Source organism: Equus caballus, chromosome 14, assembly GCF_041296265.1.
Source record: "Equus caballus isolate H_3958 breed thoroughbred chromosome 14, TB-T2T, whole genome shotgun sequence".
NCBI classification, from domain to species: Eukaryota; Metazoa; Chordata; class Mammalia; order Perissodactyla; family Equidae; genus Equus; species Equus caballus.
The window spans coordinates 20,424,561-20,442,515 of NC_091697.1; the positions used below are offsets into that span (position 1 = coordinate 20,424,561).

The window sequence follows — 17,955 nt, forward strand, 5'->3', positions numbered from 1 at the left end:
TGAGTCCGGAGTCTTCCCAGCCAGACTCTCCAGGCCAGAGTCTGGCATTTTGGTACCTTCTCAGGGTCCTAGGGACAGCGCAGATGAGGAAGAGTCCCAGGAAGTGGCCTTCTCAAACCCTCTAGCATCTTTTGCGACAAAACTTTCTGTACATCTGTTCAGGACAAACCATAAAGGCAATCCCTTCCCCACCCTCTCTCACCCCTCCCCAGGCTGGAGGTCAGTGTACTGCTCACCCCCTCCCCTTGGCAGGAGGAAGCAAGATCGAGAGTTGTGAGTGGATGACAGGGTGGGGCTGGGGGCTTGGACAGCAGCTCTGGGGCTCCCAGGCCCTTGCATCAACCCCCACAGAAAGAGGGGCGGGGTGGGGGTGGGGGGCTGATGCCCAAGACCATCACACATCACAGCTGGATCTGGGGCCCTATAGCCTTCCTGCCCCTTGGGGTACAAAGGCCTCAGAGATGTCCCTGGATTAGAGGGAGGAACTTTGCCATCCCCACCCCTTGGCCCTCCTTCTGCAGGCCTCAGCTCCAAGGGCCCCTATGGAGGAGGAGGAATTGAAAAGCTTGGGTGGGTTTAAACGAGGCCTGGTTTACTGCCCAAAGGTAGAGGACAAAGGTGGGAAGGAGTGGCTGGTCCCTGCCCCCTGTGTGCTGGGGCCCAGGGCATGGCCTCTCTTGGCTGTCTCCACCCTCCCTGTCCCTTCCCCAGTGGCCCCGACAAGCCGCCACCTATCACCTTTTTCTGGGGAACTAATCTTATCCCAGAAAGAGAGAGGGAGGGAGATAGGTGAGTCTGAAGGCAGAGAGAGAGCAGCGGAGGCCAGTCTGGTGGGGTCCGGGGATGGAGGTGCAGAAAGCCCTCCTTACTCTTGCCTTGGGGGTGATCCCGGGCATCTGAATCGCGGATTAGACTCATTAAGGCAGAGCCGGGCAGATGGTTGGGGTGAGCTTGCAGGAGGTAGTGCTGCTGAACCCCAAACTGTGGTCCTCCTTGCCCCCTAGATGGAGAGCAGACAGACTTGCAAATGTACCATGAGAGTTTAATTCCTTTTGGTTGTCAGGCAGTGTTGGGGAGGGGTTGTAATGGTGCTGCAGGAAACCTGGTGAGGATGAGGAGGATGGTATCGTGGAGGAAGGAAGGTGGCAGGGAGGGGTGAGAATTCAGCCAGTGACTCAGGCACCCACATCTATGCTCAAGCAAACAGCAGCAGGTCACCGACTCAGCCCCACCCTCCTCCTGCCCAGCCAGCACAGGCCTCCAAACACAGGTGCAAAGGACTCGAAATCATACCAGGTACCCTGCAGCCTGCACACAACCCCCCTCAGGTGCATCACTACACAGGTGCAGGCTGACACAGGCTCACCCAAACGTGCCCACATGTGCACACACACCAACTCTCAGTCACACAAGCCCAGACCTCTGAGGACCTGCACAAGGACAGGCAGAGGCCCAGAGTGCAGACACACACCTTAGCCCTTCCAGCCCAGGCACCAGGCACAGGCCCTTCCCTGACCCAGGCGGCAGTCTGGGCCACATACTAGAGGCGGGTGGCATTGTGTCGGGCAGGCAGTGCAAGGCAGGGGGAGGGCGTGGTGGGGGGCAGCTCCTCCACGAAGACCCTGGCAGGCAGCTGGGGTGAGCGGGGCTCGGGCCTGGCACAGCACAAGGTGGCGCGGGTGATGAGGTGGTCCAGGGGCTGCAAGGAGTGCATCCAGCGGGGCAGGAAGTCCCACGTCTGCAACCACTTGGGCAGTCGCCCGGGGCTGCGACTCTGAAGCATGCTGACAAGCACCACGAAGGCCAGCAGGGCCCCAAATGGTGCGCCCACACCTACCATGGCCTGCCAGCCTGCCATGGAGATGCCAAACACCAGTGAGGGCAGCAGCAGGAAGCACAGGAGGAGGTAGAGGACGGCGAACCAGCGGTACTTGGCGGTGCGTTTGCCCAGCGCCTTGGCCATGTGGATGGGCAGGCGCGTGCAGGGCACTGGGTACCACAGCAGGATGCCCGAGATGTTGAAGAAGAAGTGGCAGAGGGCAATCTGCAGGGGAGAGAGCGGAGGGGCCAAGTTGGGCTCGGGCCCCAGTTCCTGTGCCCGGTGTGGGGGATAGATAATAGGGGTCCAGCCCGGTCTCGGTGACCTGGCCCCAGCCTCTGGCTTGTCAGTTACTCCTTTGCTCCTAGAACAGCAACTCCTTTGCCATCTGCTGCCCTTGCTTCTCCTTGATCCCCCAGACTGGGCCAGGGGGCTGATAGCACCCCTTCCTCAAAGTGCGAATCCCCCTCACTATTGCTTATTGGTGTTTCTCGGAGTAATGTCTCCCTGTTAGATGCTAAGGTTTGAGGGAGGCACCAGGTCTGCTTTGCTGTATGGTTTCCACGGAGCTTGGCAGGGTGGGTGCCCCCCAGTAAGCAGTTGAAATCTGTCACATGTTGTCCCCACCCTGGGTCAGGTGCCACGCCCCAGTCCCAGCCCTGTCCTGCCTCTGGAGAGGCTGTTCTCCTGGCCCACCTGGAAGGCGCTGGACAGCTTCTCCCGGGGGCTGGCCAGTGCAGCCAGGATGGCCGTGGTGGTGGTGCCGATGTTGGAGCCCAGTGTGAGGGGGTAGGCCCGCTCAATGCTGATCACACCCAGGCCTGGGGGTCAGAGGAGGAGGATATGGTCTCCCTAGCTCCCCGCTTCAGCCCTTTCCCTGCCAGCCTCTCCCTGCCCCATCCCACCCTGCCTAGGCACGAGCACTCACCGATGAGCGGGGTGATGGCTGAGGTGAACACAGAACTGCTCTGGACGACGAAGGTCATGCCGGCACCCACCACCATGGCAAAGTAGCCAGTGGCCCAGGTGAAGGGGGCAGGGAAGTCTGCGAGGAAACCCCGTCCCGGTAGGGTCAGTGGGAGGGCATTGGGAACGGAGTGAAGACCTTCCTTGGGGAGGAGGCGTTGGATGCCAGCTTCCAAGTGGGACCTTGTCAGTCCCCTGCTCAGCTGCTGTGACTTCTACTGGCCCTCTCTGACATTGGATTAAGAACCTTCTCAGCCTGGTTCCATCATGCTGTTGGTCAGGCTGTTCTCTCTGCCCGGGATATCCTCTTCACTCCTAAATGTTCACCCTCAGGGCTCAGCGTGGGAATCATTGCCTCTGGGAAGCCCTCCGGGAAGCCCTTCCAGCCCCCAGCCCTCAGGCAGATTTTGTTTCTCCCTCCTCCAAGCTCTCTTGGATCCATGGATGCCCTTATTCCAGCATTTGTCACATGCAGCCTCTGCCCATGCCAGGCAGTGTCCCAAAAACTCAAAATTAGACTTAAAATGAAAATCAGATGGTGTCACTCCCCACCCCAACCCCCCAAGTGCCCCCATTATGAAGTCCAGGCTCTGAGCACTGCCCATGCGCCCCATGATCTGCTCTGCCCCTCTCACCTCGCTGACTGCTCTCTGCCTCTCTCCACCTGCTAGCTGAGCTCCCGCCACACTGCTGGCCACCTTTCTGTGCCACAGACCTGCTCAGCTGGGTCCTGCCCTGGAGCCTTTGCACTGTCCCTTCCACCCAAGATGCTCTTCAGCCTTATCTTGACTACTCCTCATTTAGGTCTCTGTTCAAATGTCACCTCCGCATAGAGGCCGCTGAGTGCCCATCTAAAGCAGCCTCTTTCATACCCCATTTGCCATTTTGGCTTTCTCATTGGCAGTTTCCTCTCTATCTGAATTTATACCCCCTCGATCACTGGTTTTCATTGTCCATCTCCCACTCTGAGCTGTGAGCCCCCTGAGGGCAGGGACCATCTCTCTGTGGCTCACTTCTGTATCTCTGGCATTCCACCGAGCTTGGCACACAGTAGGGGCTTAATGACTGTTTGTTGATGGAATCAAACAATGGCCTCTGAGATTCTCTTCAGAGCCCTCTGCTAGAATGGAACCACAGCCAGAGGAGCCACAGATGCCCAGCGGTCAGCACCTTAGGGGCCTCAGAAATCACCCAGTCCAACCTCTTCTTTGTTCACATGGGGAAACTGAGGCTCAGAGATGGCAGGGCTTTACCCAGATCACACAGCAAGGCAGTAGCAGGACTTAGTGAGATCTGGAAGGGCCCATCTTGGTGCCTACCCACCCACTGCTCAGGGCTCACCGGTGTTGATAACCTTCTGAATGACCTTGGCCACCTGGCCCTTGAGGAGAGAGTTGAGCATCTTGACGAGGAGGATGAGGCAGGTGCATAGGAGCACCAGGGAGCCAGCCATCAGGATGAGCCCCACAGCCAGGTCAGGCAGCCCTGTGTCCACGAAGATGTGGTTGCCTGCGGGGCAGAGGGGTGTCAAGCTGCTGACAGCTGACCCCCTAACTCGGCCCCCAGCCCCCGACCTTTGCCACCTCCTTGAGCTTGGAGCCTAAGGCCCCACCTCAGGCTCCTTCAGCCTCAACAGCAGACCTGACCCAAGCCCAGGAGCTGAGCTGGTTGGCAGCTGTCCTTCCTGGGGCTGGAAGCAGAAGTGGCCAGGTAGGGAATGGCCTTGCCTCTGCCGGGCTCTGCCCCTGCCATGCCAGACATCCCCACGCTGCAGGCACTCACATTTCTCCATGGTGGCATTTCTGAGGGTCAGGCTGGTGTTGACCTCTGCCCTGGGAATAGTGGTGGGAGCCTAGATTAAGAGGAGAGTGCTTTAGAGAATTTAGGAAAATGTAGCCTGGGGCTGGGGGTGAGATGGGGGTTAGGAAGAGACGTGGGCTGGCGGGATGGAAGTGGACTTCCTCACTCCGTGCCCTTGGACAGTTCACTTGCCTTCTATGAGCCCATTTCTTCTGATGAAGAAACAGGGATGAAAACCCCTGCCACACGAGAATCTGCCTGTGGTCGGCCCTGAATATTCTGCCCCCTCAGCCCACTCATCTGGCTCCCACAGGGGCCTAAGGGCCTCTTGATCCGGTGGCTTCTTGTCCTGTTTTCTTCCAACTCTCCTTGGCGTTGGATACTGCTGACCTCGGCCCTCTCCTGAAAACTCTCTCTCCCCCATATTTTCTTACTAGTCTGTCTCGGCGCCCTCATCTTCCCCAGCATCCTTGCCCCATCCTCTTCCCTGAGGCACCTAGCCCACACTCCATTTTCCTCTTGCTCAGTTCCTTGTCCAGAGGGGGGCAGGGGCAGGGCACCACCACTGGGCAGAGGGTCCACGCCCCACATCTCTTCCCTCCCCCACCTCATGTCAGCGAAGTGAGAGGGGCTCCTGGGGAGGCCCCCCAGTTCAGAGGGCCCGGGGTCAGGCAGGTAGCCTAAGTTAGGGGCTCAGGCCGAGTGTAGAAGTGGTGGGGAGTGCGTGCTGGGCCTAAGGGGGCAGCACTACTCAGCTTCAGGCCGCTGTCACCATCCAGGGACACAGCCCAGCATGGGCAAGTGGCCCAATTCTATAAGAGAAATCACAACTCTGAAGTTTTAGATAAACTCTCCCAATCTGTAAATGTTGGCAACCACTTTAAGACATTCTTTACAACTCTGTGAAGGCCAATCTGGCCTGGGGACCACTAATTTGTAGTTTTCTTAGGTTAAGGAGTTATTTTTTTAAATGCAACCTGGGGCTCCTTACCTTTCCCGCAGGATCCCAGCAAACATCCAGCAGTGAGAGGGGAAAGTGAACTGGGCTTGGTTGGAGAGAAGCCGTCTCACAAAAGGGGGACTGAGCCCCAGAAAAGGGCAGTTACTCCCAGGGCCCCAGGCAAAATATAAGAGCCACAGCTTCTCCCTGTTCCCCACATTCTGCCTCTTCTGGGAGCTGATATGGCACTCTGTACCCCCGGCGCTCCACGTCCCACACCCCTCTGACCTTAGGAAGGGTACTGGCACTTCGATGTTTACAGCTCCTTCAGGTTTTATTCTAAACTACATGTCACTTAAAAATAGGTGATGGAGATAAGAATTATTCCTGGCGCCTGGCTGTAAATCCAGGTTTATTTTAGTGGCATGTTTTCCCTTGAGTGGGGCAACATGCTAGTCTGTGTTCCCAGCTTGCCACACCAGGGCCTCGGGACACCCTCAAGCCCAGGCCAGAATCACAGGCCAAGAAACCAGGAGAAGGTGGTCTTGGGTGGGCTCAACTGGCAAAGCTGGCTGGGAAAGCAGTGGTGAGTGCTGCGCAGGTCAGGCAGAGCCAAGTGCTTGCTGAGTTCGGATCCTGCTTCTTATACCAACTGCTTTGGGGAAATTGTGCCACCACTCTGAGCCTGTTTCCTCTAAAGCAGGATAATAAAAGCTGTTGTAAAGCTCACAGGAGAAAGTGTGTGTGAAGTGCTCACCGCGTGGCTTAGCTCCCGACAAGCCTTCAGGAAACTGTGCCTCCTAATAAGGATTAGACCCCCCCTCCCTCCCTGGGCCCACCTGGGATCACACTGTGTGTGTGATTGACTTCCCAGGTCAGGATCAACGGCTCCTGCAGGCATGCCTGAGAACCGTGGGCCTGCTGGGGAGGAGTGTGCTGGACCTTCCTAGGGTCCCCAGCCTGGAACTCTGGGAGACAGATGGCCCCCTGAGATGAGTGGATGCCTGACCAGCCTGAGCCCCACTGACCTACTCTGGGCTGGGCCAGGGTCTCTTGGGGGAGGGGTCTGCGAGACCTGGGGAGGCTGGAGGAGGGTAGGAGCTTTGCTGGGGTCCCACTCAGGGCTGGCAGTGTCAGGGCAGGGCCAGGCTGAAGACTAAGACCTCTGGGGTTTTGGAAACGACCTTCCTGCCTGGGGTTGTGTGGCCCTGGCTGAGCCCACAGGGGGAGTCCAGAGACTGTAAATGCAAGAGAGGAGTGTGGAGGCAGCAGGAGGAGAGAGGGTGTCACTGTCCAGCCAGGCTGGGTGGGGGACGCCGAGGGCAGGGCGCAGGCACTGGGCTTCCTTGCCAGCAGAGGGGGAAGGTGGAAGCTCCAGCCTAGACAAAGAGTTGAGGGACCCAGGGTCTGGGGTATACCCCCAGGATGTGCCCATAGCTCCTGGGCCTGGGGGCAAGATGGGGGCGGAGGGGGACGTGGTGGGGCTGCTGAACTCTGTGGGAAGAACAGAATGAATGAGCCTCAGACAGCCTTGGGCTCAAATCCTTGCTGAGCCACTCAGCTGTGTGACACTGGGCCAAACATAACCTCTCTGGGCCTCAATTTCCTCCTCTGCAGTGTGAGATCCATAATGGGGCCCACTTCTCCCCAGGGGCTAGTTGTAAGGAATCTTAGAAAAGAGTTGGGATTTGAGTGCCTGCAGAGCCACCCCAAATTAAGGATGCACTGGGAACTGAAGGAGATGATTAAGCTCACAGAGGAATGTCGGGTTTCAGGAATCCTTCCCTGGGGAGAGACACAAGGCATGTGGGCAGCAGTAGTCTCCCCTCAGAAGGGGAGCACAGCGGTCTTTGTTTTTCTGGAAGCAGCAGGAAATCGCTGTGCCCGCAGCGCCATCTGGTGGCTTGGAGGAGAACGCCCCAGAGCAGCACCTACCACCCCCAAGCCGTCTCCAGGTGACTGTAGTCAGCTGGTGGCCTTCAGGCCTAATGGGCAGAGCAGGAGACGGACACGTATGGTGGGACACCAGACTGGTGTCTGAAAGGGGCATCAAGATGGAGATTCAGGAGCCCAGGCTCCAGAGTCCACCATGATTTTCAGCCTACTTCAATCCCACGGACTTGGGCAAGTCTCTTTGAGCCTCAGTTTCCTCATCTGTAAAATGGGGATGTGATAATCCCTGCTTCCCAGGCTGCAAGTCCTCAAAAGATGCTCGTTCCAACCAGGCAGGCATGGGTGACAATCCACAGTGTGACCACACAAGCAGGGAATTCCCAGCACATGATCAGAGCATCGAGAAGTGTTGGGACACTAAAACTGCCTCTGGTTTTTCTTTTGCTGAGGAAAACCTCAGCCTCCCAGTCTTTCCTTGGTGACCTGGTTCCCTGGAGACTGGTTTGGGTGAGGTCGGGGCCAGCTTGTTGAAAGGTTGGAAGGGAGCACACAGAAACTCGGGGACTAAAGCAAAAACTCAAGTCTTTGATGAGCACGTCCCCGTGGGGCCCATCCCAGAGAGAGGGGAGGCCAGGGAGCTCGGATCCCACCCCCCAGCTACTCTCCAGGCCAAGGAAATCTGCCAGACACTACTCTTAAAGGCAGGGTCTCTGGGGAAGATGGGACGAGCAAGCAGTGCTCAGGTGAGGGGCGGCTGGAGCCGTGAGGACAGCCCCAGCCGGGAACTTGGGCGGTTACTGCATGTTGCTGAGCCTCAGGTTCCTCTTGCAGAAAGCGGGATACTCCTGTCTGCCTCACCCGCTGGGCGGCGGCGTGGGAGGATCCCCTCCGCAGAGGGCATGTGGCAAGGGGAGACCTGAGGCAGCTGCAGGTGGCAGCGGGGTTCAGAGGAGCCGAGGAATGCCGCCGTGGCCGAGGAGCTCCATGCCAGGTCTTGTTTTTCCTGCAGATCACAGTGTGTGATTTCTCTCTCTTCCAGGTCTTGCTATGAAGTAGAGAGGATTTTGACTGTTCAGAGAGCTCAGAGAGTGCCCAGAGAGCTCCTGAGAAGGTGACGATATGTTAGAGAGGTCACAAAGCCAGCATAGCAGCCACCTTTATGGGCTTTTTGATGTCAAACTGCCTTGAACACTCACAAGGGCTGAGCCGGAGCTGTGCGCCACTCAGATGCAAAGGAACCTTGCAGAGCGGGTTGAATTGATGTTCTCTGTTCACGCCGGGATAAAGGTCCAGTAACATCAAGTAGCAAGTGGAGATGATGAGGGGGAAAGGTGTGGGCTCTGGGTCTCCTTACATCTTGTTCTAAATGGAGTTTTTTCTTGTATGTAATAATTAAGGGAAGCAGATACTGTGGATTATGGCTTTGATGAAGCATTTTCCTTTCTATGGCTGAGTGAGAAAATGTGTCAGTTGTCTGCTTCCTTATTAGCCTAGTGTAATGGCTGGTCCACAAGTGTCCAACTGGTCCAAACAGATCTTCATTCCGGGCAGTAGAAGCCAGGAAGCAGCAGAAACAGTGCAGAAGGACAAGAGGACACACGCCTGTGGCAGTCTCTGGGCGAGGAGCCCTGATGTCAGCACAGTGGCTGCTGTGCCTCCAGGGAGGTCTCCACAGGGCCCGCTGGTCCTGCTCCTGGGCCAGTTTCCTGTTCGTCCTACTTTCGTAGGCATCTGATAACTCTCTCTCCACCCCTCCCCACATTACCTGGGCCCCAAAACATGGCAGAGCTGAGTCACCTACCCCACACTACCCTAGTGGGGAAGAGAGAGCCCTAGACTTCGAGGCCTGTGCTCGGGGCCCTGAAATGGCGAGACAAGCTCTGGCAAGTTTGTTAGCCTCTCGGAGCCTGTTTCTCTACCTGTGAAACCAGACGGTTGAGCCAGACCAGTGACTCTCAAACTTGAGTGTCGGACAGACCTGGAGGGTTTGCTGAAAGGCAGGCTGCTGGGCCCCATCCCCAGAGATTTTTTCCGATTTAGTAGGTCCAGGGAAGGGCCCAATACCTCGCATCCCTAACAGGCTCCCGGATGGTATGGGTGCTTCTGGTCCACACTTTGAGAACCGCTGGGCTAGATCGGTCACATGCCAACTCTAATTGATGGGTAATGGCTGCCTAAAGTTGTGGGAGGACTTGGCAGTGTCTGCCGTCGACACAGTGTCACAGTAAAAGTGCCACATACTTGCACTCTCTAGGCTAAATGATCTCTAGGGTCCATATGGAGCATTTTGAACAGAAATGACACTAACAACTAACAGTCAGCTCTCTAAAGACAAAGTCGTCTCACCGGGTGCCAGACCTGGAACTTACCTCTGAGCGGTCTGGGTGGCACCAGATCCGGATGAGACTGTGGTTCCTCAGGGACTCGTCCCCGGTGGCGATGCTGGTAATCACAGACTTGTCCAGCTGTGAGCAAGATGTGGGTGGGAGGAGTGAGGGTGGGGCCTTACCATCCTCCAGCCCCCACCCCATGCCAGCCCTGCCCCCACCTGGATGATGAGTTTAGTGAAGGGCTCCGTGATGATTTTGAGCAGGTCGGGGGCATCCCGGCCGCTGTGGATGTTGAAGGAGGCCACCACGAGTCGTGTGACGTGGTGCAAGTACCCAGTGGCAGCCTCCAGCGGCAGCAGGACCAGAACTGACAGCCAGTTAAAGCAGTCATGCACCGTGGCCCCTGCGAAGGCCCTGAGCAGGGAGGCCACGTTGCAAGGCATGCCGGAGCCAGCGGAGCCAGGAGGAGCTTGCACTGGGGCTCCTGGCATCTGGGAGCACACTCCCCCGACAAGCACAGCCCCCTCACCACTCTACCCGCTTACCGCCGGAAGTCAGTCCTGTCCCCTGCCTGCATCAGGGCCACGATGGTGTTGGTGACGGAGGTGCCAATGTTGGAGCCCATGATGATGGGGATGGCAGAGCTCACCTCTAGCACTGGTAGAAGAGGGGACCCCTTAACTAACTGGGTGAGGGCTATCCAGCTCCTGCCCCCACAACACCTCCTGCCAGACCCACTACGGCGGGCATTCCTGCTATGCTGCTGACTCCACCCAGCCTCGGTGTCACAGGGACATGCTGGGCACATGCTGTGTGTTTACCTATGTGCATGCATGTGAACGGATGCATGTATGCGGGGGTGTGTGTGGGTGCATGTATATGAGGGAACATGTCCTGTATGCAGATGTGTTTCTGTGCTTGTGTGTGCACGTGTGTACGTGAGTGTGGTGGTCAGTTTTATGTGTCAGTGCGGTTAGGCTATAGTCCCCAGTTATTCAATCCCACACTCATCTAGGTGTTGCTGTGAAGGAATTTGCAGGTGTCATACTCGGTGATGGTAAGTAAAGGAGATTAATCTCGATATTCTGGGTGGGCGTCATCCAGTGAGATGAAAGACCTTGTAAGCAAAATGGAGGCTCTCTGAGGAAGAAGAAATCCTGCCTGTGCACTGCAGCTTCGGCTTCTGCCAGGAGCTCCGGCTTGCCCTTCCCCACAGATTTTGTACTTGCCCAGCCAGCCTCAGAATCACATAAGCCAATTCCTTGCAATAAATCATATCTCTCTCTCTCTCCCACAGGTCCTGTTTCTCTATTTCTCTGGTTCTGCTTCCCCGACTGATGGAATGAGTGACTGCATGGCGATGTGGAGGTGAGCCTGCCTGGGGCTATGCTCCCCAATACTGAGGAGTATTACCCTTCTTGGCTCCTGGGGTACCCCGTAGCTGAGACTCCTGGCCATACTTTGGAGGAGTATACTTTGCCCTCAGCCCCTTGTCCCCACTCCTGCCCCCTGTGCCCCAGCCCTGACACGCCACCCCAGACCCCTATCCAACACACCCAGCCGCCCCACGCTCTTTCCCTGGCCCTGGCAGGCCAACTCACAGCCAGAGGAGACCATGCTGACAATGATGGACGTGGAGGTGCTGGAGCTCTGCACTAGCACAGTCACCAGGATCCCCACTACCAGCCCCGCCACTGGGTTGGACAGGATGGCATTGTCCTTGAAGATGTCCCCAGCCACCTTCCCTGGGGAGCATGAACCAGCGTTCTCTGAGGCCCTTCAGAAATCCTTCCCCGACCCCCCAACCCAGGCCCTACCTCCAGCCAGCTGGAAGGCTGAGCTGAGCACATCCAGGGAACAGACGAAGAGGTAGAGGAAAGTGAGCATCAGCGGCACCTTGAGGAGCGCCATGCCAACCCGACGCAGCTTCTGGGCCAACCCGGGCTCTAGAGATGGGCCAGTCTTGAGCACAGTGGCCAGAGGCTGGGCCAGTGATGCCCATGCCCCTGCCCCCAATCCCAGGCCCACCTGGCTGCTGCTCCTCCTCCAGGGCCAGCTTGGCAGGCAGTGGTTCATGGTGCTCCAGAACCTCTCCGTAGGGGCAGCTGTGCTCGGCAAGGGCCATGGGGCCCAGGCTGGGGAAGGCATAGGTGGAGGTCCCTGGGATCCTGTGCAGGACTGGGGAGGGAGGCTGGTCAGGAGTTCCCAGAGGCCCCAGGGCCCAGGGAGGGTGGAAGGGCGGAGGCCTTCCCCAGGATGTGGGCAACCGTGGGCAAGCAGGGTCCGGGGTGGGAGCAGCACTCACCCTGTGGGCTGGGCACGTAGGCAAAGGCTGGCCCATGCATCACGTGCCCCCCACGGACTGGGAGTGGGGAGACCGCCGGGCTCCCCAGCCTCTCTCCGTAGGACATCATCCTGGGCACACACTGTGGGGCCTGCACGTCAGGGGGCCGCAGCAACACTGAATGACAACTGCTGTGTCCTGGAAACGCACACTCACCCACCCCACTTCCACACATTCACATACATAAACACCCATGGTGTGTAATCCCAAACACACGCCCAGCAAAGCACACCTCCACCCCCACTGAGAGATTCACACTCAGGTGCTCATCATTCATTCATTCAGCAAGTATTTATTGAGCATCTGCTCTATCCCAGGTGCAGAGCTAGATGTTGGCATACAGTGATGACTAAATCCAGATGCAGCTCCTGCTCCTGGGAAGTTCAGAGTCTAGTGAGGGGACAGATGCCAAATGAAATAATCCCTCAAATAGATGGAAAATGGCAAGGGGGACAAGTGTTCTAATGACAGATACGGTGCCACCAAAGTGCCCCATGGCAGAGGTGGGCTCTTGGGGGAGGGAAGAAATGGTCATGCAGATGGAGAGGGGAGGGGCCAGGAAACGTGGTGGTAGCAGAGGCTGTGGTGTGGCTGGGGCTGTGCTGGGCAGGCGTTTCGTCCACCCTGAGAGCAGTGAAGAGCCCTGGACACCTGTTCTCTTGTGGAACCAGCTGGGCACACACTCAGAGGAGAGTCCACTGGCCTGGATCCTAAGTTCCTGGGTTCCCCCCACAAATGAACTTATTTCCCCGTCCACCCCCCACTCCCAGCAATAAAGAAATACTGACAGCCTTTCTTCCATGAATGGGGCTCACACTGGGACTGGTTTAGGTATGGAGGGCCTCCCACCCTGTCCCCAGGTCTGGGAAGACCCCGGAGTGCTTTAGGCCCCCCTGAACTGCCCCAGGAGTTCTTGGCTGTTGGGATGGGAGTGCCGCAGTCTGCTTCAGCACCCTACCCCTAGCCCAGCATCGTTCCAAGGGTCCTTGGCTGTTGGGATGAGGGCTGTGCAGAGCTGAATTCCAAGCCCTGGAAGAACATGAGTCCTTTTTACTTTGGAGGAGTGAGCCAGGCTGGGCTGGGGCTGAGATGTTACAGGGGGCACCGCTGGGACAGAAGTGAGGGGGTTGGGGTGATGGGCTTTTTCTTACTAAGAGTTGGGGATGGGACTGGAACGAGGGGGCCCTAGGCTCACCTTGGGGTTCTGTGTTTCAGCTCCTGCTCAGCTGCTCAGGGAAGTCCCAGGGGCCTGAGGAGGAGCTGGGACCCTCCTCTTTATACCCTCGGGTCGAGGGCAAAGTCCCTAGAACCCTAGCTGCCCTCCCTCTGTTCCTCGATTAACCTCACCCCTGAGATTCCTCCCAGTTAATTGCTAATCGTCAGCCCTGCAGAGGGAATCTGTGGTCAGGCTCTCCTCACCCCCACAGAGACACTCAGCCTGAACCACAGCCCAGACCCAGTGAGGACACAGACACATCCTCTGCCCCTAGGCAGAGACCTGCTGCCACTCAGGCACCTTGTTTCCAGGGTCCCCAAAGAGATTCCATGGCTCCAGCCCCTTCATCTCATTCTTGGCCTGACAGGACTCCCCAGAGAGTGGCCCAAATGTCTTGTGGCCTTGCCATGCATTGGAGTGTCTGTGGGTCTTTCTGTGTCTCTTGGGGGGCATTGGAAGAGAGGGAATGTGTGATGGAAGAAGCACTAGGAGACAAAACTGGAGAGAGTGCATAGTGTTGGATCATGGAGGGTCTCCGATGCCCGACCACAGTTCTCGGATGTGAGTCTAAGAGAATGTGGAGCCCCTGGCCAGACCAGGAAGGGCCTGGTCTTCATTTTAGAATAGCCCCTGTGGTGGGGGGTGGTTGGGATGTGTCACAGGGAGCGAGTCTGAAAGCGGAGAGACCAGTTAAGAGGCTGATGAGATAGTCCAGGTGAGAGATGATGAGGTCTGAATCAAGGTGGGAACAGACAGGATGGAGAGGAGAGGATGCATCCCAGGGATACTTTGGGCAGTAGAATTGGCAGGAGAGAGAGGAAGTATGTGACAATTAGTTCTGGATCAGGAAGCTGATGGTGATATGAGGTCTGTTGCAGAATTCCTGAAACCCAGAGAGGGGTCTTAGGAAGCCTTTGAAATCTTATTTCCCTTTCACAGGACTATGGAACCTGAACTGAGGCCTAGATTCACAGAGAGATGGGAAGGGAGCTTCCCTTCTAAGGGATTAAGATTTGATCAGATCCAGCAGTGGTGGGTTCCATTCAAGATCTAGCTTGGGCCACTGTCTCAGTAGCCTGCCTAGCATTATCCACCCATCTATCCGTCCATTCATCCATCCGTCCATCCATCTGTCCATCCATCCATCACTGTGACAGTTTGGAACACTGCCTTTCGTCCATTTCCCCATCCATCCATCCATCCATCCATCCATCTATCCACCCAGCCAGCCGACCAGTCATGTGTCTATCCATCCAGTCCTAAACACATTAATTGAGTTCCTACTCTATGTTGAACCAAGATTGGCAAGACCAGCTTCTTTCCTGGTCCAAGCAATCCCTGAGTCAGCCCGGGATTCAGAGGCAAGTCACCTCACCTCCCTGAGCCCTGGTCCCTTCACCTATAAAATGGCAATTAGCACGGCTTTTTCAATGAGTTGTAGAACTCAGTGAGATAAATAATCCATCTCAGTGCCTAGGACAGAGTTTCTCAAGTACATTTGTTCCCTTTTCACTGTCTCCAGGATGGCTGGAGTGTCCTGGCCAAGGTAATGGCCCCACTTTCTCTAGATTTGCAGCCTTGTTTCAGGTCAATGATTCTTCTTGGCTCACCAGTTACCCTTCAATTGCTCTCAGTCCCTTGAGCAGCAGTCCTACTCAACATATTCCATATTTTAGGGTGACACAAGACTCAGCCTTTCCCATCAAGAAAGGTGGACCTTTCTGCACAGTTCCTCCTTTAATATGACAAAGGTTAACTAATCAATGTTTAATTCCCAGAACAACGTGGACTTGTCCACTGTGTAGCGTTCACAGTGGACTCTGTTGAAGTGGCTAAGAGCAGGGAACAAGGCCAGCCTGGGTCTGGATCCCAGTTCCCCCACATCGTGGCTGTGTCATTTTAGGCCACAGAAGCCACAGGGGAGAGAGGAGGGGTGAGGGTGGAGGTACAACTGGGACTGGTTTTGGGTGGAGTGACCATAAGTCCTGGTTACCTGGCCAATCCTGGTTTATGACTGTTGGCCCAGAGTCCCCTTCACTCTGAAAAGTGCCCTGGTTTGGATAATAAGCCATATAATCTTATGGCTTGTTCTGGGAGATTCCGGGGAACTGAGGCAGGGAATCAGCCACCTGGTGTTTCCTAGAAAGGTCGCTGTTCATAGCAAAAAGGAAAATGAAAACAATCCCGCTTCTCAGAAACATCGCCGTGACAGTTTACAACACTGCCTTTTGTCCTTTTCCCCTGTCCCTTTTTCACCTGCTTAGGATTTTATTGTCTATGAAAGACCACATCTTGCTATTTTTTTTCATCTGCCATCATGTCATAAACCTTGTCCCTGTCTTTACAGCTAGGACAGATGCTGTTTCTAATGGATGCATCAAATCTTGTCATGAACCCTGATTTCTGTGTGAACCCTTGAGCATCCTGGAGCCACTCCCACCTGCCAGAGTGATTTGGGTGAGGCTGGGGTTCATGCACGGGTGGGAGGGGTGTCACTGAGCCAGGGAAATGCAGTCGTACTGAGTTCTTGTGTTGGAATTGTCCTTTGGCTCAAAGGCCCTGTTAAAGTCACATTAGGGATGGGCTCTGAGCCTGTCTGGGTCCGAGCACCCCCACCCACAGTGAGTCCAGGGACCCTGACCGCAGGCCCTGTTCCTCTCCTCTCCCCTGCCCTGCTCCGGCCACACCTGGGTAAGAGCAGCCGTAGCCAAGGTGCTCCTTAGGAACTGGGGGTGCTTCTGTTTTTAATAAGGTGAGGACTTTTGACAGTTTTGAAGTCTACTTTCCCTGCTCTCATGGAGCCTGGGGTGTAATGGGGGAGGCAGTTGTCCATCAAATGCATCACGAGAGATATAATTACAAAATGCCACGGACATCTGCGGCTTCCAAAACTATTTTGGGAAGGGATGGAGCGGCTACCTGTCCTAGTAAAAGTGCCGAAACTTGGGAGCTGACCAGAGCTGCTCTCAGGATCCTGGGAGCAGCAGACAAGGTGGCTGCACTCTAGCTGCCAACATCCCAGCCCCTTGTTCATCTCAGTCCCTCCTGCTCACTGCCTGCCTTCTCCCCATCTGTGACAGACTCTGTGTGTCCCCTTGATTGGTGACTCCTGCCTTGTCTGCTCACCTGCACTCTGACCACAGCTCCCCCAGACCTCTGGCCCTGGAGCCTGGGGGGCCGGCGGAGTCTCGCAGTGAGAAAAGGCACCCAGGAGGTGAAGCAGTTTGGGAGAGAGGATTCCAAGATCCCTCTGTGCAGACTGTGTCTGAGGTGCCTCTGGCATGAGCAGTTGGATCTGTGGGTCTGAAGCACATGCCGTGCTCCTCATCCCGACACGCCTCCTGCACGTCCCCGACCTCAGCGAGCAGCATGTGACCCAGCCATCTGAGCCAGAAACAGAGCAGGCATCTTGACACGCCCTTCTCCTCCACCTCCTCGTCTCTAATCCGTTACCCAAATGCTTCCGTCCCTGCTCCCTCCGATCCAGGCTCCGAAAAAGCAGCCAGCTAGCTTCGCAAAATGCAGTCCTCACCATGTCGCCCCTCCACCTTTTAAAACTTGCCTCTGCTGGCATAAAGATCAGCATTTTGTCACAGGCTGGGGGCCCACAGTGACTTGGCTTCCTGCCTGCCTCGCAGGCCTCAGGTGGTGCCTGGGAAGGCACCCCCCCAGGGAGAATATGCACAGTGAGGAGAGATGGGGCCCGGGCTGAGCCCACAGGAGCAAGCACGTCTGAGGGAGGGCAGCGGAAGAGGGACCAGCAGAGGAAACTGAGAGGCTCGGCAGGGATTGGAAGGAAGAGCAGAAAAGTAGGTGCCCCAAAAGCCAGGGTCACCCATGTTTTGAGAGAGACACCCTGGTCAGCTGGGTCAAATGCTGCTGAGATGTCAGGTAATGTGAGAAGAGCGCAGATTTAGTGACCTGGGAGAGCCGTCCTGGGGCAGTGCTGGGGGAGGGAGCAGCTTGGAATGAGTTGGGAAGGAGCAGGAGAGGTGCGAGCAGAGACAGCATGGCCAACGTCAATGTAACAGGCTGACAGATATTGAATTTCGTCACACCAACGAAAACAATTTCCCCAGGAGGGGCACGACTGCCGGCCGAACAGAGCAGAGATTGATCCCAGGAACAAGTGTGCGCGTCCAGGAACTGAGCAAGCTGTGGAAGTTGGCACAACCAGCTGTTTCTGCAATTCTCTGTTTAGATCCATTTGCTCCTTAAATACACACAGTTTGCTGTGTGTGAGTTTTCTGTAGGACCTAAAGTTTGAGGGAAGTCAAGGCAGGCAAAAACTAACATTCTAGACCATCTGTCCATGAACTGAGTTTTTTGGGGGGAACTGGTTGACGACCAGTGTAATCCCACGACAGGGTTCCCCATCAGCACAGTTTGAGAACTCCTGCCTCTTCTGACCAACATGTTTATTTATTCAGGTAACCTATAAGCCCCACTATGAGTCAGCACAGCACTGTACGTTGTGAATATGGCAGTGAGCATTCTATTCCAGCATTCAGGACAGCATGAAGGCACATGACACAGACGTGAACGTGCAGTGCACACACATGGACGCATCTTCTCTGTATCTATGCTCAAGGCAGCTGTTCTCACCAGTGGGCTGGATGACACAGTTGGGGCCACCTACCACCTCCC

At 56.1% G+C, this 17,955-nt stretch overlaps 1 protein-coding gene across 10 annotated transcripts; it reads right to left on the reverse strand.

Moving 5' to 3' along the window:
- Positions 1-1,021: 1,021 nt before the first annotated feature.
- Positions 1,022-13,343, reverse strand: SLC34A1 (solute carrier family 34 member 1). 10 transcript variants are annotated; one of them, XM_070233821.1, is made up of 15 exons: positions 13,288-13,343; positions 13,051-13,121; positions 12,054-12,183; positions 11,777-11,926; positions 11,566-11,694; positions 11,350-11,493; positions 10,294-10,405; positions 9,967-10,162; positions 9,788-9,883; positions 5,577-5,666; positions 4,568-4,637; positions 4,127-4,294; positions 2,748-2,864; positions 2,516-2,640; positions 1,022-2,044 (listed from the first exon to the last, which is right to left on the reverse strand). In XM_070233821.1, the coding sequence occupies exons 3-15, from the start codon at positions 12,160-12,162 to the stop codon at positions 1,541-1,543; spliced, it is 2,010 nt and encodes a 669-aa protein (XP_070089922.1). In that variant the 5' UTR covers positions 12,163-12,183; positions 13,051-13,121; positions 13,288-13,343; the 3' UTR covers positions 1,022-1,540. The 10 variants fall into 10 exon arrangements, with proteins under 10 accessions (XP_070089922.1, XP_070089925.1, XP_070089923.1 ...); XM_070233824.1 differs by lacking the exon at positions 13,051-13,121 and having other exon boundaries at positions 11,350-11,442; XM_070233822.1 differs by lacking the exon at positions 13,051-13,121.
- Between the last annotated feature and the right edge of the window lie 4,612 nt (positions 13,344-17,955).

Excerpts from the sequence above, each read along its gene's own strand:
- SLC34A1 (XM_070233822.1), bottom strand. The coding sequence starts at position 12,162 with ATGATGTCCTACGGAGAGAGGCTGGGGAGCCCGGCGGTCTCCCCACTC. Across the intron at positions 11,494-11,565 it reads AGCCTTCCAGCTGGCTGGAG|GGAAGGTGGCTGGGGACATC; the intron begins GTAGGGCCTGGG and ends CATGCTCCCCAG. Across the intron at positions 2,865-4,126 it reads TCAGAAGGTTATCAACACCG|ACTTCCCTGCCCCCTTCACC; the intron begins GTGAGCCCTGAG and ends GTTTCCTCGCAG.